Source organism: Mus caroli, chromosome 14, assembly GCF_900094665.2.
Source record: "Mus caroli chromosome 14, CAROLI_EIJ_v1.1, whole genome shotgun sequence".
Lineage (NCBI taxonomy): Eukaryota > Metazoa > Chordata > Mammalia > Rodentia > Muridae > Mus > Mus caroli.
The window spans coordinates 41,491,875-41,513,866 of NC_034583.1; the positions used below are offsets into that span (position 1 = coordinate 41,491,875).

The 21,992-nt window shown below is 39.4% G+C and overlaps 1 protein-coding gene across 2 annotated transcripts in view; it reads right to left on the reverse strand.

Annotated features, from left to right (window-relative positions):
* Positions 1-3,190: 3,190 nt before the first annotated feature.
* The window catches only part of Armh4 (armadillo like helical domain containing 4), a 102,093-nt gene continuing 83,291 nt past the window's right edge, over positions 3,191-21,992 (reverse strand). The window contains exons 6-8 of one of the 2 annotated variants that reach the window (XM_021182300.2): positions 11,987-12,018; positions 6,151-6,285; positions 3,191-5,952 (exon numbers count right to left, since the gene is read on the reverse strand). In XM_021182300.2, coding sequence (XP_021037959.1) covers positions 5,887-5,952; positions 6,151-6,285; positions 11,987-12,018 — 233 coding nt within the window. In that variant the 3' untranslated portion in view covers positions 3,191-5,886. Of the gene's footprint in view, positions 5,956-6,150; positions 6,286-11,986; positions 12,019-21,992 lie in introns of both variants that reach the window. The other variant, XM_021182299.1, reaches the window with a different exon arrangement.

Below are 21,992 nucleotides of genomic sequence, written 5' to 3' on the forward strand. Positions count from 1 at the left end.
TGGTTTCTAGCATTAGTTTCCAAGTTGCTTCCCAACAAAACCTGAGCCTATCTCTAGTCTCCAGGTTATACCCCAACAAGACCAGTGTCTCCTGGTTATTCCCACAACAAATCTGCATGCCAGGCTGCAAGCCTAACCCTTGCTTAACAACCACCAATACAAAGGAGAGCAGAAGTTAAATTTACGATATGACTCCCAACACCAGCCAATTATGTTAAAGGCCACAAGAGCTTTCCAATTAGATGTTTACACATGTATTTCCTGCTTGCTGCTGACTGTAAAGCCTTGCCCCATAGACATTTGGGGTTCTCCCACCACCAAAACAGTCCTGTGTGATGGTGGTGCATTGGGGGGAGGGGTGAGCTAGCTGGAATAGAATAAAGGCCCTGCTGTGAGTTGCATCAAATTGGTTCCTGTGTGTGTTTTTGGAGATCACTAACATTTCCCTGACACAACAATCATTTGGGCTACTGCACCTGCTGCTTTTTGAGAAAGGACAGTAGGATGTTTGCTTTACTCAGGGGAAGATTTCAGAGGTGATTCACCTTAGTATCATTCTGAGCCTTTGAGTAAACTAGAGAGAGCAAACAACTGTCTTTTTTTGTACTTGTGCCCCCGTTTCCTCCTTTTCTACTTCTTTTTCTGTTCCTTTCTGTTTCTCTTACTGTGCATGTGCTTAACAGAAATTTGGTCAATTAATAAAGAAGTAGATGCAACTATTACATGTACGGTATGCTTTTGGTACATTTATATAACACTAGCTTACAGGAGAAATTAAACAAGTTGTTTACAGCTATGTTGACTGCCAAGATTTGTAATTATCAGAGTAACATAATGAGATGTCTCTCCTTAGTCAATCACAGCGTATTGGTTTAGTAGCTATCCCAAAATGGAGTTGTGCATCCTATGGAGTGCTCCATGTCCAAATGTGAGACTTTTATTAGGTTAATACCATTAATTATTTTCAGTTTTTTTCTATCCCTAAAAGTTTACATTCAGTAATCTCAAGTCTGTGTAATTAAGGAAGGCATTTAACTGAAAATAAGGTAATTTAAAGAAACCAGTCACTTCCTTATCCCCATTCATTGTGGACTTCAGTTCCTTGCTGGCCATATTCATTCTACCTTGTGTAATTTCCTTTGATGAGAAAGATGGAAATCACATAGGTTTGTATACATTTTCGGTTCCTTCCCAGATAATGATCTTCCTCATTTTCTTTCTACTCCTTGGTTAGCTTCATTGTTTTTCTAAGTAGCTAAGTGTGGAGATGGAGGGTATTTCTCAATGTTAGAGCACTTAGTAAGCCTGCATGAATCCATGGGTTTGATCCCCAACACCACACAAAAAATATATTCACAACTTGGGTGTTTTGTTAACACACTACATTATCATATACCATTGTTACACATGCCTTGTATTAGAGTTTTCTTCCATCTTTTTCTTGCTCATATTTCCTTCCTTGTTATTGGATCTTTAAATGAAAAGAATGAGATTGCTTTCTTACAGTGTCATCTTTCCTCTTCATATTTCTCTTTGGTTAAGCAAAGCCTGCTTCTAAAACAGACCACACAGCTATAAGCCTGTGCCATATAAGAAGTCTTGTTTCCCAAAGCTGTTCTTCAGCAGCTGGCAGGGATAAGGGTTACTCATAGCCACAGAAATCATAATGCCCAAATAGGATTTGATCCTACACACACACACACACACACACGTGTGTGTGTGATTTAAATGATGCTTGACTTGGATTTCCTTAAGAAGAAAACATATAGAGGTAGTCAGAGAGGGAATCTCTAGGCATTTAGAATGATTTATACCATTCCGTGTTGTTTTCATGGCTATAACATTTTAAATCTTAGGCTCCAAGCATGTGAGTATGTGTATGTGTCTGCCTGTGTCTCTGTGTGTAGTAAAGAGAAGGCTGAGGGTGTGACAATGGTACAGTACTTGCTTACTTCCTGCATACATGAAGTCATGTGTTTCATCCCCCAGTACTGTAAGTAAAACTAAATTAAAACACAATACATTATTGAAATGACAAACTACCTGGCATTGACTATGCCATAACCACTTTAAATATGTCCCCAAACTTAGCCTTCAATTCTTACTCACAACATTTTTGACCTGTGTAAGAGATATGGGTATTTTCCTTTTCTGAAAAATACTACCACTGAGGTAATATATGAGCTGCAGCCAAGGCTAAGCCAAGGCTAAGGGAATCTGTTATCCTGGGATACTAATTAACTCTAAATATAGCATATAAATTAAGTTGGCATCTAGTAAAAGCAGCAGCTCACTGAAGAAAGCAAAATCAAAGCAGTTCAAAATAAAAATATTATCTTCTGATTATAGCATAAGGGACATGAAAGAAAACTTCTCCTCAGCCTAGTTATTTTTCCCTAGTAGTTTATTTCATTTATCTTGGCTTTTATATTCTTCACTATTGCAGTGGGCTTGTGATTTGGAGATAGTGGGATTTATTGGGTAGGATGACCAGGGAAAGCATCCCTTCCCCCAGAGCCCTGCTCTCCTTCATCTCTTAGTCTCATGGGAAAAATACTTATTGTGAGATCTACTGTCCTAACCAAATCATAAATGGAGAATATGGCATGGTTGAGTGTAGGTACTATGCTGTTCAATGCATTATTGTTAGCTCTTTGTGCTGTGTTATACAATCCAGCATTGTGACGCATAGGTAGTAGGTTGCACAACAGAAGCCTAGAACCTATTCTTCTCATAACTGAAACTTCCCCTATCTCTGGCAACCATCATTTTACCTGGGTTTCTGAATTTGACCGCTTTAGATAGCCCATATCCTTTAGAATCATGTAGCCCTTCTTATGCATCTGGCTTATTTTACTTTGCAGACAGTCTTCCAACATCCATGCCACAGTGACAGGAGTCCTTTATTTTTTAGGACTGGGTAACAGTCTATTGTATAGTTATATCACATTTCTTTATACAGACAGCTAAATGTGTTTATACAGAAATCTGCTGTGATCTAAATAAACTGCTTTCTCTACATAGTCATGTGTGCCAAAGGGGGTACCAAGAATGCTGTTAAAGCACAAATTCACACACATGTTATCTTCCCTATGTGAATTTGTGACTGATACTTATGATTTTTTGTATTTTAATATTCTGACTGCAGTTTCCCCTCAGTCCTTCTCTCCCACCCCATCCTCCAATCCACCTCTCTTCTGCTGCCTCCACCCACTCCTCTGTTTCTCTTCAGAAGTGGCCAGGCTTCCCATGGATGCTAACCAAATATGGTGTATCAAGTTACAGTAAGACTAGGCACTGCCCTTCTTATTAAGGCTGAACGAGGGATGAACGAGTATGAGGGAAAAGGTCCCAAAAGCAGGCAAAAGAGTGACTTTTTATACAACAGCTTGAAGAGGCACTATTAGCCCTGATCTAATCTAAAGCTACAGATTGAATTGCTCCAGGCATGATTGCCTGTCAGTATCATCCAGGAGTTCTTGAATTAAGAGAACCTGTTGTTAGTTCACTATATACAACTTGTTCAATATTTCAAGTGACAAAGTCCCCACATGTTCACTTGCTCCCAGCATTAGGAACACAGGAAGAGCCTGTTCTTAGAAAGCATCCCCTATGCAGAAGCAGGGCAGCTCTCCTAGTGGAACTGTGACTCACTGATGAGAGTCATGACTCATATTCCACTTTTTTAAAACTCCGACTTTAGTCTGATTTATGGGTGGCTAGCTTTTATTTGCTCCATGAGACTTTTCATTTCTCTTAATCAACTTTATACATTTGATTTCTTGACCAAAAGAACTAAACTTAGGAAAAATATTTTTTGGGAGGTAGCCAGCATTCAAAACTGGGTTCCATGAAATTTTCCCATTAGTTCCCTAGAGATGATACTTAAATTTGTGTGCGAGGAAAGTACTTGTGGGAAAGATTCATTCATTTAACAAACACAGAAATTAATGATACATGTTTTTTGACCAAGTAGATTTGGTTTTAAAGAAGGACATTCCAATGCCATGGTAAAGGGCCAGACTATAGTTTGGGTCCAAGGTGGTCCTTATGCTGAGTCCACACACATATCTGATGATTCTTTCTCTTCTCTACTTTAGTTCCATCTTCAGTAGAATGGAAAAATAGAAACATGCATCCTTCCTCACCCAGAAGCTATCAGGAGTAATTAAACTGACCCTGTCATCATAGAATAGGCTCTATTTACTATGAACAAATTCTCCATAGTCATAGTGAGAGACCTAATTTTTGGGTTCAAACTCCATCTTAAGAGAACTGACCTAAGTTTGAACTCAAGTAAACTAACAGGCTGGTTACCTACCATCAGTATCTAAGTTACTTTCCAGCAAAACCTGAGCCAGTTTCTAGGCCAACCCCAACAAATGTATTCAGCACCAGTTTCCAGTTTAACACCAAACAAGCCCACTCTCTACCTAATGACCACCAATTTGGAAGAAAGTAGAAGTTAAGTTTGTGGTTTGGGTCCCAGCACCAGCCAATTATGCTAAAGGCCACAATAGCACCCTAATTAGATGCTCGCCAGGCTAGAAACACTCACCCCTTGCTTGCTGCTTTCTATAAAACCTTGTTTTGATGAATGTTCAGGGCTTTCCCCAACTCCCACAGAACCACCCTGTGAATCTGTGATGAGTTAAGCCTGAGCTAGTTTGAATAAAGACATCGGTGCATCTGATTTTGCTCCTGATTGGTCTTTTGGAATTTACCTTATTCCATCCTTAGAAATGATTCAAACCATATTGCTAAATCTAATGAACCAAAATTCCCAAACACCCCAATTCAAAGAGGGTGTTTGAATGTGTTATTTGGTATAGAAGAGGAAATTACATTCCAAGGAAAATGAGAAAGGATCTAACAGTCCATCATCCCTATGAGGGATGCCCAAAGATCCTTTGTACATGAGAACTCTGGCCACTGGGCCATTTTCTCTAAAGAATGCTGACCTTATCTATTAAAGCCCAAAAGACCACTGGTGGCCCACTTCTTCCATAGTAGTATCAGATCTAGAAAAGTAATAGCTACATAAACATAGAAGCAAATGGCAGGGACAATCACTCTGGGAGCATACACACCCTCGTTTTGATATCATTCTTATTTCTTAGCTAATCTCATAATAACAAACAAATAAGAATCATTCAGTATATGCATTGAATTAAGTCACACTATTTAAGAAAGCAAGCATAAATTAAGGTTAAAGATTTATGTAATGTATAATTTCTGGTGTATTTCTTTTTTTAACTAACAGCAAGACTATGAAAGAGAAAAATAATAAAAAACAAAAGGCTGGAAAATTTAATGCAAGATACACACAGACCTGCATGTAATTCTAATAGGCTGAGATATCTCAGGGAAAAAAAAACATTCCAAGTGGTAACTAGTCTTTGATGCAGAGATAGGGTACACCAAAGCCAACAACATCAAAAAGGTAGGGAAGGACTATGAAAAGTTATTCTTCCTTAGAATTTGTCTATCAAAGTCAACGAGGCCTTGGTGGTGACACCATTAACTTCAGTCCAGTAATCCAAACCAAGAAAAGGGCGATGGAAAAATACAAAATATTTATTCTACCTATTTCCCACTGAACATGTATCCTATGAGTTTCTAAATTGCAGCCCTTGTTGATGACATACACACTACAGAATAGCAGAACACTGCATGCTGCATTTAGGGTACAGTGTGTTTTTTCTGTTGAGCACAAGAAAAAAATTCTACTCTCCAGCAGAGATGGGGCTGGACCGAAGGCCTGGTAGCAGCAAGGTGGTGAGATACTTTTCTTTCTTATTTATTTATTCTCTTTCTTCTTTTTGCCTTCAAATAGAAAATACAATAATAATATCATGGAAGATCTCAGTTAAACTCAAGTCCGGTTCAGAATTCGTCTTCAGAGCTATCAGCTAACAGCATCACTCTGTCTTGCATACTGTTGAATTCTCTCTGCTGGGGAAAGAAAACAGGAAGGCATTAAATTCTTTCTCTGTGAAGCCCAGAAGCAGCCCCACTCTAAAGAACAAAGGAGCAGCTAATACAAAGCACCTTGAACAGGAGTCTTTCTTGCTCCATTAAACCCTCTGTACCTTATCAAGCAATCAGGCAAGCAGCAAAGGATTAGGTTTGCTCCTGTTTCTTCCATACCTTCCTTTTATGCCTTTTGAACCCATTTCTTCTTCGGCGATTCATAACCTTAATGCTGTATAGCGCTCCCAAGATGAACAAGGCTCCAGCTATCCCTACCCCAACAGGCACCAGCATTCCAGACATGTAGCCTGCCTGGACAGAGAAGGAGAGAGACTTGTGTATTAGGATGTTAGACAGAGCACCAGGTTCTCAGTTCCTTTTCCCTGCTACATGGCAGCAGGTTTTAGATGCTTTGAATTCTCTGTCTGCTGTGCTATAATTTAAAAGGGAACCTAGAACAAAGGTACCGCTTTGGGGGAAGAAAGCAACAGAAAATGTAATGAGCTCTCTAAAAATTTTTATTATTTCAAATCCCTTAGAAGTATGGTCTGAAATAAATCAGCCAGACCTAGTGGCCCCTCTAGCCACTTGATTATGCACATTTGTCAACATCAATTTTTGATGACAGAAATATAATTTGTACTAAAGATGGATGGAGTGAGCTCCGGAGAATGCCAGGGCTATTAAAATGCAATAAATTGGAAACAGCCTGAGTAGCACACCAAAGGGTTGAAGTGTCCTCTGGAACACTGTGTTCCTCAGAGGGTAAAGGTGTGGGGGGGGTCACACTCTCTTGCCCTCCCTGCCTCCCCTTAGTGCTCATTTTTCTCAACTGTATTACAGTAAGAAAAGAAGGATAAAAGGATAAAAGTGCATGTGTGTAGAAGGTGCAAGCGTTGCAAATAGCAAGGGAAGGGACAGGGACATGAATGAAGAGGTGAGTTAATTGTTGAAAGACAAGGACAAGGAGATGTGCATGTGAAATTCATCTCTGAGAGAAGCAATGTGCCCCAGAGAGCAAAACCAAACAGTGATTGTTCTCAGTCCCAGGGTAGCAAGCAGTGGCCAAAAATGGCACAAAGTTCATTGCCCACAGCCTGGCTACTTTCCAAGGAGCCTCAGGTGTTTCTAACATACCCAAGATCTCTATGGACACTTCTGTTCTGAGAGAACAGTGTGATTCCAGTGCATCCCTATGCTTCACCACACAGCTCAGGTCCTACCCACTCTTGGAGCAAGGCCCTTGTTCCAAGGTAGATCTTTGCAGTAAAACCCATATGGGGTGCATGTGTATACTAACCTTTTCATGGGAGAGAATAGGGCTTACACCCCTACTGTAAAAAATATATTAAAGTTATAACTTTTAACCTAGGATAAATACACAGGTGTTTTTCTGAGAAAGCATGAGTCTTCTATTCCTCCTTTAAAAAAATGATTTATTTATTTGGTTTATGCTTATGAGATGTATATGTCTGTGCCTGAGTGAATGTGTGTCATCAAGTACATGAATTCTCTGAAGAGGCCAGAAGAAGACATTGATCACCTAGCACTAGAGTTACAGATGTTTGTGAGCCACCACATGGGTTCTGGGAACAGAATCTGATCCTCATCAAGAATTGCAAGTGCTCTTAAACCACTGAGCCATCTCCCTAGCTCCTAACTATTTAATTTCTTATCTAGCAAAGCTATTTCTAGTGTCTTTTAGAATGAGATAAAATGAGACAGACAGATACACACACAGAGAGATAGGGGGAGGAGAGAGAGAGAGAGAGAGAGAGAGAGAGAGAGAGAGAGAGAGAGAGATGAGATTTTCAGAAAGCACTGAGCTCTGCAGGTTATACTTCTTTTCCTAAACCTGCTTGTGGAGCAGCAGAGGCACTCCCACAAAACACACACACTCAGAAATGCCCTCACTGGTCTTATATCCCAGAATTTTAGATTGGGGCAAAATATGGAAAGTTTTTCATTAATTTAAGAACAGTGAGTTACTTTTAAATCAGTGTAGTGCTTTTAATAGAGAAACAAAGCCCAGTTATTCTTCAGCAAATTCATGTGCTTTGTAGAAAATCAAAGTTGTTTTAAAACTTTTGCAGACCCCACTTGAGTCTTCTAAAATCTCTATAATCTTCTATATAAGAAATATTGGACAATACAAAATCTCTGGTGCTCATTGTCTTAATTGTGAGACACTGGAAGCAGGTTTGGGGGGAACATAATTAGCAGCTACAATAGTCAACTACATAGTGAGTGAGAGGTCAGCCTGGGCTACATGAGACTCTGTCTCAACAAACAAACAAACAAGCAAACAAGTGCATACTACCCTCCACTGCCCAGATCTTCTGGACTGAGACTGGCCCATGGGCTCTCTAAGCAGCAGTATCTCTGCAACTAAAGAACATGCTAGAGTGACACGTCAGACTTGCTAACATAGACTACTGGACCACATCCTCACAGTTTCTGACTTAGGTCTAGAGTAAGGTCTGAGAACCTGAATTTCTGACAAGCTCCTAGGGGGTTTGAAGATGCTGGTCCAGATGGCACCTTGAGAGTCAGTGGCTATGAAATAAAATCTGGGTCATTCTTTGTTGGATGCTTTCTTAAAGCAAGAAAACACAGAATGGATTTGGTGACCTAACACCAGCACTAGTCTTTATCATACAATCTAATCAAGTATCTTCATTTCTGAGAAGCAATTTTGATGTTGAAAAGACATCATCAATAGGTAACCAAGATAAGTTTGGTTGTCTTAGTCAGGGTTTGTATTCCTGTACAAAACATCATGACCAAGAGGCAAGTTGAGGAGGAAAGGGTTTATTCAGCTTACATTTCCACATTGCTGTAAGTCAGGACAGGAACTCACACAGGGTAGAAACTTGGAGGCAGGAGCTGATGCAGAGGCCATGTAGGACGCTGCTTATTGGCTTGCTCTGCTTGCTTTCTTATAGAACCCAGGACTACCAGCCCAGGGATGGGCACCACCCACAATGGGCTGGGCAGTACCTCCCTTGATCACTAATTGAGAAAATGCCTTACAGCTGGATCTCATGGGGGCATTTCTTGAAGGAAGGCTCCTTTCTCTATGATAACTCCAGCTGTGTCAAGTTGACACAGAAAACCAGCCAGTACATTGGTCTAACAAACACCATCAATATGTACATTTAATCAGAAAAGCTAAGGTTATGCAGACTAATGGTCTGTCAACATCTATTGTCCTTTCTTAGTAGCTAAGCAATTTCTAATCTGGCATGGGGGCAGAATGAAGATTATTTCTCCTCCCTGGGCTTCCATGAAGCTGAGTGTAACTGAGGGGTCAGTTTTACCAAGAAGATGATGATACATCAATGTGCTCTGGCTAGTTTTATGTCAACTTGACACAAAATATAGTCATCTGAGAGGAGGGGACCTTGTTTGAGAAAATGTCTTCATAAGATCATGCTGCAGGTAAGTCTGTAGAGAAGTTTTTAATTAGTAATTTATGTGGGAAGACACAGCCCATTGTGTGTGGAGCCAACCCTGCACTGGGGTTCCTGAGTTCTATAAGAAAGCAGGCTAAGCAAACCGTGAAAAGCAAGCTAGAAAGCAGTACTCCTCCATGGCCTCTACATCGGCTTCAGCCTTCAGGTTCCTGATCTACTAGAATTCATGTCCTGACTTTGATGAACTGTGTTATGGAAGTGTAAGCAAATAAACCCTTTCCTCCCCAAGTTGTTTTTGGTCATGTTGTTTCATGACAGTAATAGTAACCCTGACTAAGACACTGTGGCATATATACATTCAAGAGCACATTCCTTATAGGGGGATGTGAGCCTCTAAGAATGACAGAGTGCTGCCTTCTTTACTTAAATGATGGATTGTCCTCAGCATCCCTACCCTGTCCCCCTTTTTTTATTTCTGGCTAGATATGAGCTTCGGCTGTGATAGCTGAGAGCTTCCTGTTACTCGTGATTAACCTTAATATTAACACACAAAAAACTGAAATAGAAACCAAAACCAAAGAAATGAGCCAGGACTTTTGAAAACACCCTCTTTTAGAGCTTCTGGAACTAAGATAGACCCACTTAACAATTCATGAAACTAGATCAAGAGGGTGTCCTGGTTTGGTTTATAAGCTCAGTTAAGTATGTATCTAGTTATCATTCAAAGGGTTTGAGTGACTTTCATCAGACAGTAGCTAGGCTCCCAAAAATTGCTTCTGAAGATGGCAGCTAGCAAGAATTGATATTGACTTGCAACTTAGAGTTGGCAACCTCCAACCTCAGTGTGGCTTTATGCCAAAATTTAAGTCTAGTTTAATCATTTTTGTAATCTATTTTAGAAATGTATTTTAATATAAGATATTTTAGAAAAGATCTTTCTCAGGATATTCTAAATCTTTATCTGTTCATCTGAACATATCTTTTGACATAACTAAATAAATAACAAATACCAAAAATGGCACCCAATGACCTCAACAGCTTGAAGGTTTCTTTTATCACTCTTAACATATATGAAAACAAAACAAATGTGTTCTCAAAAAACTACATATTTGTGAACTTTCAACCCAGAACCACTGTACTTGCATAATTTTAAGTGCAATTGGATGGCTTATTCTTTAACATTTAAGTTGTAACAAAATAAGAACTAGTAATTCCAATACAGGAAAACTAGCTCAAGTAATAAAATATATGAAAAGCCATAAGAAGACATGGTTTGAGGCTGGGGAACTGAAGGCAACTTATTGCTTGACCATTAAAACGATTTTCAAGCAATTGAAATGCCAATTAAATCTGAGCTAAATGTGCTAATGGGATCTGACTTAGGCTACCCTGAGGAATTCAAGACTCCATCAATATTTTGAGTAGTTCCTGGTAAAATTACAGCCACATGTGAAAACTTGGAGAGGATTGGAAATGGAAAGAAAACGAAAATATGATTCTGGAAAGAGATGAGTGTTGTCAATCACTTTGTCAAATCTGTCCAAGACAGGGACATACTTTTCCACACCTGCCCATCCAGACAGCCTGGCTTGCTGGTGTCCAGTGAGAGGAAGCACTAAAATAAGCTACACACCTAGGGCAGTTTCCTATTTCACAGACACAAATGGGCAACAACGCTAATATCCCCTAAAAGAAACTGTACTGAGTAGATTTAGCTGGGTGTACCACCCGAGGATACAAGGCTGTCTCAGTAGTTAAGAATATTTGCTGTTGGGCCGGAGATAAGGCTCTGTGATTAAAAGTATTTGCTGTTGTGGCAGAGGGCCTGGGTGCTCTTCCCAGCACCCACGTGGGCTCACAGCCACCTGTAACTTCAGTTCACACACATAATATAAAATGAACAAATCTAAACAAGAACAAGAAAGCTTGGAGAGTGCTTGCTGTGCTACCACAGGATCTCAGCTCAGACCCCACGTTGAAAATAGATGGCAGGTCTTTCACATGCCTGTAACCTCAGATCTGGGCAAGGGAGTGTTGGGAGAATTTCTGGGGCTTGCTGGATGCCAGAGCACCCCACACCCACCAGCTCTAGGTTCAGTGAGAGATCATGCCTCAAAAGAATAAGGTAGAGAGTGATAGGGGGAGATATATGACTCAGTCCTCTGGCTTCCATGTGCATAAGCACACATACTTGCATACACACACACACACACACACACACACACACACACACACACACACAGAGAGAGAGAGAGAGAGAGGTGTGAATGAGACTCCAGAGAATAAGGTGTCTGTCTTCTGTGTTCCCCGTGAAGGAAACCAAAGGGAATGCCTCTCCTCCTAGAAGGCCCAGGACAGCAAACTCTGCTATTAGACATTTTTCACTGTTATGATTTGTTTATAACATATATCCTTTCTCCTTTCTTCCTCCACACACTCCTATATCCAGCTCTTCTTCAAAGTTATGGCCTCTTATTACATGCACATGTATGTTTGTATATAAACATATAAATTCCTAAATGGCATAAAAGGTCTGTTTTGCAGATCTTTCAGTTACCCTTTTGTATCAGTCAACAGGAAGAGGAGCCATTCCTTACCTTGTCTTTTAGCTTTTCCATCCAACTTCTCACTACGAAAAATAAGAGAATCAGATATAAATAGCAGTCTCCTACTCACATTTCCTGGTATCACATTAGCTTGTTAACTTGATATACTGAAAGATTCTTTTCTTCTTTCCCATGAAATATAATGAAAACATCAACAATATTAACAAAATGGCATCCACAGGCCCTTTCTAGCTCTGGTTGTTCTGGAACCCACTATGTAGACTTTGAAATCGCAGAGACTTGCCTATCTCTGTCTCCAGGGTGCTGAGATTAAAGGTATGTATCACCAAGCCACTTATTTAGAAATGAAACAGAGATCAACCCCCTCCCATGTCATTATTATATGAATGGAGAATATTGTTTGCTAACAGAATTCTATATACTGTCCAAATCATTTGGAGAAGGCCTGGGAAAAGGGACAGGGAGTAACTTGCAAGGTGCTGTATTCATGTTTTCCTGTGACTGTTTTTCTTTAACCTGATGCTTGTTTGTCTCAGCTCTTAGGATCAATGAGGATGCCTCACTTGAAGCCTGCCAGCAGGAGAACAGGGAAGGACAGGGAGATGGTGCACCACGAAATCTCTAGCTCCAAAGAGAAGCATTATAGTCATATTTGAAGGGGAAAAAAAAAAAGAACAGGGCAACCCGTGAGAAATCAGAGCCATTTCAACTGTACCATTCTACAACACTACTGTATGATAGCCACCATTAATAGTATAATTAACGTGTGTGAAGGGGCTACACCAACTAAGCATTGTTCTGCGGATCCCACCTATTTGGAGCTTTATTAGGAGAAGAGAAATGCACCATTCAGAGGGAGAAGGATGACTTGAAATTCACTCTTTAGTGACTTTTATTATTCTATTGGTGTTTCAGCATGCAGTTACTTAAGCATAAAATGTGGTTATGATCAAGTGAAAGGAATCAGTGAACCAATGAAAGAAAAAACGAGGTTACTTTACATCTACTGTCCAGACGAGAAGCTTCAACAAGTAGAAAGCTGACAGTTTTACTTGTAGAGTCTGAGAATAAATGTATGAACTCAGTGTGTCTATGCTCTTTCATAACCATGCAGTTCTGCTGCTGTAAAAGCAGCTATGGATGGTCCACAAGCAAATGTGCTCAGCTATGCTCTAATGAACTGTATTTATAGATACTGCAGCTTGAATTTTATGTAATGCTTACATGTCATAGTTGTTTTCTCTAAAAATCATGTTAAAATGTGAAAAAAATTATTTGCTCACAAGTTATATAAAAACAGCAGGTCAGTCAGAGTTGGTCATGAGCCATGATTTGGGGTCCCTGGACTAAGAATATCATCCTCAAGAAGTCAGCACCCTTATTTATACAATCTTGCTCGCGTAATAAAGTATTTTATCATGCTGTGTCTAAGACTACTTCTTACAAACTGCAGCACATACATGGTAGGTAGCATGTGACCCACAAGGTAACAAACATGAGAGCCAGCTGAGGTGGCTCTTGTCATCTCAGCATTCAGGAGACTGAATCATGATAGTTTTAAATTCAGGATCATCCTGAGCTACAGAATGAGAACGTGCCACAGGAATGTCAGCCTGATTTCTAGAAGTGAGGTTTCTCTGCTACCCATCTCAAATGTGGTTGCAAATGTGGAGATACTTTTGGCTTTCTACTTCCTTCAGTTGGCTTCAATTTCTCATGCAAAGACCTTATCAAATCTCTCAGGGTTGTTCTTCCCTCGTAGCTCTGTCCCAACTGGGTTCAGACAGAGATGAGGTAACTGATCAAGATAGGATCAGGGCACAAGAATGTCAGAAAAAAAGATATCTAGCAACCTCAGAACAAGGCCAGGAGTTGGTGCTACTAGGAGTGAGTCTTCCAAGAAGGGAGGTCAGCCACTGATTTTAGAGGAAATAATGAACCTGGAGACCCTCAGCTACCCCTGTAAAACAGATGACAACAGATACTCTGAGCATTGTGAAAATTAGAAATGTCATATGCAAAATTTCCATATAGTACCTGATATAGAATCCAAATAGGAAGATGAAAGACAAGTGAAAAGTGGGTGTTGTGTTACTATATCTCAAATCCAAAACTGATTTCAAGGCAAGCAAGAGAATACCCAAAATTCATTCATTTGTTCCACAAATATTTTCAGTACACATGGTGTTTGATCAAATATCGTGTCCTCTCTATAATAAGTCAAAAGATGCTACCGGACCTGGTTCCAGTGAGAAAAGAGTTCAGATAGAAAGTCTCTAAGAAGTAGATAACAAGAAGTAGTGTGGCATGTGAGTAAGTGAGGGGAAATCCAGACTCAGGAAATAGGCTGGGCATCCTATAGAGAGCGGGATAAAGACAGTGGGACCAGGATGGAATGAGAAGGGTTTCTCAGAGCCAAGGGACAGGATCAAAGCTAGATTTTTGAGCATCCATAGGTTATTCCAGTATAAAGAGTAAATGTTTCATTTCCAAGAGGAGCATTTTCAACTTTGGCCTCTTCTGGGTCAACTACCTATAGCTGAAGTTAGTGGAGCAAATTGTATAGAGTCTGTGATGGTTGGGTCTCAGGATTTGTTTGGTGAAGCTTTTACAAAGAAAGAAAGTGTGTGTTCTATGTGTTTTCCTGACATAGTGCATATCTGAAAGTCTGAGGACTTTCAACTTGGATGAGTCATCTCTCCAACAACCATGTGGGTCATAAGGACCAAATTCAGGTCACTAGGCTTAGTGGCAAGTGCCTTTACCCACTGAGCCACCTCATCTCAATGGCCCATGATGGTTAGTTTTAGTTGCCAATTTGATACAATCAAAAGTCTCCAGGCAAGTGAGTCTCAGTGAGGGATTGTCTAGATTAGGTTGGCCAGCGGGCACATGTGCAAGGGATTATCATTAAGCTAATAATGATGATCCCTTGTCCATGTAGGAAGATCTGCCTGCTCTGGATAGTGGCTTTCTCTGAGAAGGGGATCCTGAGTTGTATAAGAATAAAGATGACCTGAAGTAACTTGAATGTTTTAACTCTGTTCTTGACTGAGGATGTGATGTGACTAGAAGCTTAAAGTTGCTGCAGCCCTGACTTCCTACATTGAGGAAATCTAACTGGAGTTATGAGCCATACAAACCCTTTCTCCCTGAAGTTACGTTTTACCACAGCAGTAGGAAACAGCTAAGACCAAGTCCCACACCAGGTAATATCCTTACAACGTAACTCTGATGGGAGCAAAAAGGCATCTCAGATCAGGATGTTTGAATGTGTAGAGATAATTTGAAAGAATACTCATCATTTTTATGATTCAAGAAAAGAAACCTCAGTTCAGCTCTGGAGAGACGTGAAAATAGGTATTTTGGTACATATAAGTCTAAAAAGGGTTAGACATAGGTCTATACTGGTATTAGGAATCTCAGGAAAAGTCTTCTGGGTGGAATAGCATATATATGTATATGTATACACACACACACACTCACACACACACACACGTGTGTGTGTGTGTGTGTTCTGCCTGTTTGTATATCTGTATGCCACATGTATCCCACATGGAGCTCAGAAAGGGGTTTCTGGTCTCGTAGGACTAGAGCTACAAAGGGTGGTAAGCTGTCTGCAGGTGCTGAGAATTGAACGCAAATCTTCTCTAGCTCCAGCTCCTCAAAATAATTTTATTTAAGACAAATAATTATTAGAGAACTGTGACTGTGTGCCTAGGAGCTTGGCTCAGGGCTAGCTCTCCCCCAGCCCCAGAATAAAAATGTTCTGTGTAGCCAGAGAAATGCACATCAAAATAGAGACCAAGTTAAATAACAAGAGGCAGAATTAAGGAGAGTATTTGTTTCATTCTTTGTATTTTAGTTTTAGGATTTTCCAAGTTATATATATATATAACTTTAGAGTGCTTCTTAATTAGTGGGAAAACACATTTTTTTAAACCACTGCCAGGCTCTGTAAACCTTTACAAGTTGAAGTTGGTGATAAATTGCTGGCTGTGAGGAACACAGAAGCTGAAGGCTTTCCACTTCACCAGTTCCTTTCATAACAGCTAGATGCTAGTCCCATTGACTCAAGTTTGTGTCTCAAAATTTTTAATGAAAATTCAAAAGCACAACAATATAACAAGCCTACTGGTCTCCTTCAAGTAGGCATAAAAGTATTCAGACAAAAAGTAGGCTTGAATAAAGGTCATATATAGCTGACACACTTCCTGGTGAAAAGCTGAAGGGTCTGGGTCTTAAGATCAGGTATACAAGGATGCCCAGTGTTGCCACTTCTGTTTAACAAAGCAGTTGAAGTCCTACACAGTACAATTGGATAATAAAAAGAAAAGGTCATTTATTTGGGAATAAATCAAATAGAAAATTGTAAATTAAAATTCATAATCTTATAAAAAGCCAATCCCCAAAATGTGCCATTACATCCAACATAGAGAGACTGAAATGCACAAGTGTGCATATACAAACACACCCACATGCACATAAACACATACAAAGACACACTAACACATCTACATAAACATGCATGTATCCATACACACATATAAAATCTGTAAGAACTTAAATTGTAATGAGAAAAATTACTAGATACAAAATCAACTTGTGAAAATCTGTAGTATTGATATGTAACAGCAAACTATCTGAAAAGAAAAGAGGAAAACAATCCCATTTACCATAGAAACAGAACAAGTGGGTTAAAATAATCAGTGATTTTCCCAAGGATGTATGATTTTTACAGAATAAAAGTAGTCAAAGACATAGAAGAATGGAAATATGTCTGTCTTCCTGGATTGGAAGAATTTTAATATTCTTGAAATGTTCAGAGAAATCCAAACAATCTGTTGACTCACTGAGATCTCTATCAAAATTATTATTTTTCACAGAAATCAAAGTCACAGTCTATGAAACCAAGTAAAATATTTGAAAATGTTCTCTCTAGTAAGGAACAATATCCAAACTGTATGAGAATCACATGGCTCAAGAACAAGAGGGTAAATACGCTAATTAAAAATGAGCAATAGTAACACTTACTTTAATCCCAGCACTCAGAAGGCAGAGACTGGTGGATCAGTTCAAGACAAGCACTGTCTATTTAGTAAATTGCAGTCTAGTTGGGCTTACATAGTGAGACCCTATCACAAAACAATGAATGGAAAAGGTCAAAAGACCTGAAAAGACATTTCTACTGAGAATGGCAAATGGATATACATTCAACATCACTGACTATATCCATTTTCTGTTACTATCAGTTCCTTTTTCTCATTCTATAACTAAAATACCAGAAGCTGGGTAGCTGATAAGAAAAGAGGTTTCTTTCATATCAGAGTAATAGTCAAGAGCTAGTTGAACTTGTCTTGTTTGATGTTGGTTCTAGAGCTGTTCAAGAGGCCACCATAACAAAGGATCTGTGTACTAGAGCAACCCCACCAGAGTGCAAATAAAGGCTTTGATGAGTTTTGGAGAATAGGGCATACCCAAAATGGGGATGGGGCTTAGCTCACTCCTTGTTTATCTTCTCCTTTTGGCTACACTCTTTAACAAATGTCCTTTTATTCTTGCTTTATGTGTGTCACCTTCTGCCTCTGCCTCTTACCCTCGGTATATCCTGTGTTATCCTGTTTATCTTTGCCCCTATTCTCTCTAAGGAAGGGAACCAGAGTGACCAATATTGAGTGGGTGTGTTCATGTCTTTCCTGTATAGCTCTCATTCACACAGATTGAACTAGAGTTTATAGTTTCATTTTACCCATATATTCTCTTGTTCCTTTGTGGGTCCTAGAGGGATTTAGGACCTGAGTGATCCTTTGGGTAACAACTACTCGAAAGGCAGAAATCCTGAAGTGAAACATAAAACTCAGAGTGAAAATGCTGAGGATTCTTAGTCTGGAGACTATCACCCCCCCCCCCAAAAAAAAAAAACCTAACAGCACAAAATACAAAAACACATACAGGTTCCCAGGAGAAAGGTAGAATGTTAATGAACGTATTTGTTGTGGGTAAAAGAATGGTAAATCAGTTCCTTTTCTGATGGGTAACAAAATAGCTTAAAGAAGCAAATTAAGGAGGATGATTTATTTTGGGTCACAGTTTGAGAGGGGACAGTCTGCCACTGTGGGCAATGCATAGGAGAATGAGGATTCTCACCTTTCAACAGACCAGGAAACAGGGATCAGACAGAAAGTAGTGCTGGGAGATGTGTGTGTGTGTGCATGTGTGTGTGTGTGTGTGTGTGTGTGCTCCAGTGTGTGTCCCCTTAAGACCCACCCTCCATTAACCCCTTTACTTCAGCTAGGTTCCACTTCCCAAAAGTTCTCTAACCTCTCCAAACAACTCCACTAGCTGGGACTAAGTGTTCAAATAACCAAGTGTTCAAATATATAAGCTTATAGGGAACAGTTTACATTCAAATGACAGCATATAGATATAAAGAAATCCACACTGAAGATTAAATTCTGTAAATCACCACCATGTTTCCAGAAAATGAGTCAAGAAAATGGTTAAGGACTCAGAGGTGAGATTGCCATTTTCCCTCTGGTGACTGTCTAAGGTAGAACCAGCCAGAAGCACACAGGCCTCAGGAGTGTGGAACAGCTGGGGCAGGATCCTTCCTGTCTCCATCTGCACCCAGGACCTGGGGCTGTACCTCAGCTCTCTGTGCACAGGTCCTGCCAGGGGAGATCTGGTCTCCCAGGAGTGCTGACCCAGGCTTACAAGCCAACAGGAGGGACAAGCTCAAGCCAGAGACAGCAAGACCAAATAACACCAAAGATAACCAGATGGCAAAAGCAAGTGCAAGAATTTTACCTATGGAAACCAAGGCTACATGACATCATTAGAACCCAGTTCTCCCACAGCAAAAAGTCCTAGATACCCCAACACACCAGAAAAGCAAGATTTGGATTTAAAAATCACATCTCATGATGCTAATAGAGGACTTTAAGAAGGACATAAATAACTCCCTTAAAGAAATACAGGAGACCACAGGTAAAAAGCTAGAAGCCCTTAAAGAGAAAAAACAAAAATCCCTTAAAGAATTACAGGAAAACCCAATCAAACGGGTGAAAGAATTGAACAGAACCATCCAGGATCTAAAAATGGAAGTTGAAATGAAGAAATCACAAAGGGAGACAACTCTGGAAATAGAAAACCTAAGAAAGAGGTCAGGAGTCAAAGATGCGAGCACCACCAACAGAATACAAGAGATAGAAAGTGTCCACATTTTGGTCTTCATTCTTCTTGAATTTCATGCGTTTAGCAAATTGTATCTTATATCTTGGGTATCCTAAGTTTTGGGCTAATATCCACTTATCAGTGAATACATATTGTGTGAGTTCCTTTGTGATTGTGTTACCTCACTCAAGATGATGCCCTCCGGGTCCATCCATTTGGCTAGGAATTTCATAAATTCATTCTTTTTAATAGCTGAGTAGTACTCCATTGTGTAAATGTACCATAATTTCTGTATCCATTCCTCTGTTGAGGGACATCTGGGTTCTTTCCAGCTTAGTAAATATCTTCAACAAAATTATAGAAGAAAACTTCCCTAACCTAAAGAAAGAGATGCGCATGAACATACAAGAAGTCTACAGAACTCCAAATACACTGGACCAGAAAAGAAATTCCTCCTGTCACATAATAATCAAAACACCAAATGCACAACATAAAGAAAGAATATTAAAAGCAGGAAGGGAAAAGGTCAAGTAACATATAAAGGCAGACTTATCAGAATTACACCAGACTTCTTGCCAAAGACTATAAAAGCCAGAAGATCCTGGGCAGCTGTCATACAGACCATAAGAGAACACAAATGCCAGCTCAGGCTATTATACCTAGCAAAACCCCTCAATTACCATATGCAGAGAAAACAAGATAATCTTTGAGAAAATCAACGAGATAGATAAATCCTTAGCCAAACTAACCAGAGGGCACAGAGACAGTATCCAAATCAACAAAATGAGAAATAAAAAGGGATATATAACAATGGAAACTGAGGAAATCCAAAACATTATTAGATGCTACTACAAAAGCCTATATTCAACAAAACTGGAAAATCTGAATGAAATAAACAATTTTCTAGACAGATACCTGATATCAAAGTTAAATCTGGATTAGAAAAATGATCTGAACAGTCTCATTACTCCTAAAGAAGTAGAAGTAGTCATTAATAGTCTCTCAACCAATAAAAGCTCAGGACCAGAAGATTTTATGCAGAGGTCTATCAGATCTTCAAAGAAGACCTAATACCAATACTCTTCAAATTATTCCACAAAATAGAAACCGAAGGAACGCTACCCAATTCTTTCTACAAAGCCACAATTACTCTTATACCTAAACCACACAAGGACCCAACAAAGAAAGAGAACTTTAGACCAATTTCCCTTATGAATATCAATGCAAAATACTCAATAAAATTGTCCCCAACTGAATCCAAAAACATCAAAATGATTCTCCATCATGATCAAGTAGGCTTCATCCCAGGGATGCTAGGATGGTTCAATACAGAGAAAATCATCAAGGTAATCCATTTATAAATAAACTCAAAGAAAAAAAAACATGACTGTTGTGGATAGCCCTGGGGCTAATTATATTTGATATTAATTCCATTCTCCTGTGAGTGGCTGTGAACAAGGAATGAGTCAGCACTCAGGTGATTTCCTGTAAACCTGTTTCCCACCTTAATTTGTAAACTAAGAAGAGCTGATGATTGGGCAGATAAAAGGGAATGTGGAGCAGATGGTGGAGGGGGAGAGAAGAGTGAGAAAATGGAATAGGGAGAGGATGCAGAGGAGGAAAATGAAGAAGAAGAAAAGCAGAGCAGAAGCACATGGCCTGGAGAAACTGAAAGTTCTAAGGGGTCTCAAAGATGTTGAAGATGGTAGTGTAGTGGTAGATTTGCCCAATCTAGGCCCACAGCATGTAATCATATTAATTATGTTGTGTTTTCATTGCCGGGGCATATTTGGGCGGAGATTTACCTCAACACATGATCATTTCATTAGATGCCGAGAAAGCATTTGACATAATCCAACACCCCTTCATGATAAAAGTCTTGGAAAGATCAGGAATTCAAGGCCCATACCTAAACATAGTAAAAGCAATATACAGAAAACCAGTAGATAACATCAAACTAAACAGAGACAAACATGAAGCAATCCCACCAAAACCATGGACTAGACAAGGCTATCCATTCTCTGTTCAATATAGGACTTGAAGTCCTAGTCAGAACAATTAGATAACAAAAGGAGATCAAAGGGATACAAATTGGAAAGGAAGAAGTCAAAATATCACTATTTGTAGATGATGTAATAGTATACTTAAGTGACCCAAAAATTTCAACCACAAGACTCCTAAACCTGATGAACAACTTAAGCAAAGTAGCTTAATATAAAACTAACTCGAACAAATCAGTGGCCTTTCTCTACTCAAAGGATAAACAGGCTGAAAGAGAAATTGGGGAACAATACCCTTCACAATAGTCACAAATAATATAAAATATCTTTGGGTGACTCTAACTAAGCAAGTAAAAGATCTGCATGACAAAAAATTCAAGTCTCTGAAAAAATAAATCAAAGAACTCAGAAGATCGAAAGACCACCCATGCTAATGGATTGGCAGGATTAATATAGTAAAAATGGCCATCTTGCCCAAAGCAATTTACAGATTCAATTCAGTCCACATCAAAATTCCAAATTAGTTCATAGAGTTAGAATTAATTTGCAGATTAATCTGGAATAACAAAATCCCAGGATAGTGAAAACTATTCTCAACAATAAAAGAACTTCTGGGGAAATCACCATCCCTGACCTCAAGCTGTACTACAGCACAATTGTGATTAAAAACTGCATGGTATTAGTATAGTGACAGGCAGGTAGATCAATGGAATAGAATTGAAGACCCAGAAATGAACCTACGCACCTATGGTCACTTGATCTTTGACAAAGAAGCTAAAACCATCTAGTGGAAAACTGACAGCATTTTCAACAAATGATGCTGGTTCAACTAGTGGTTAGCATGTAGAAGAATGTAAATCGAC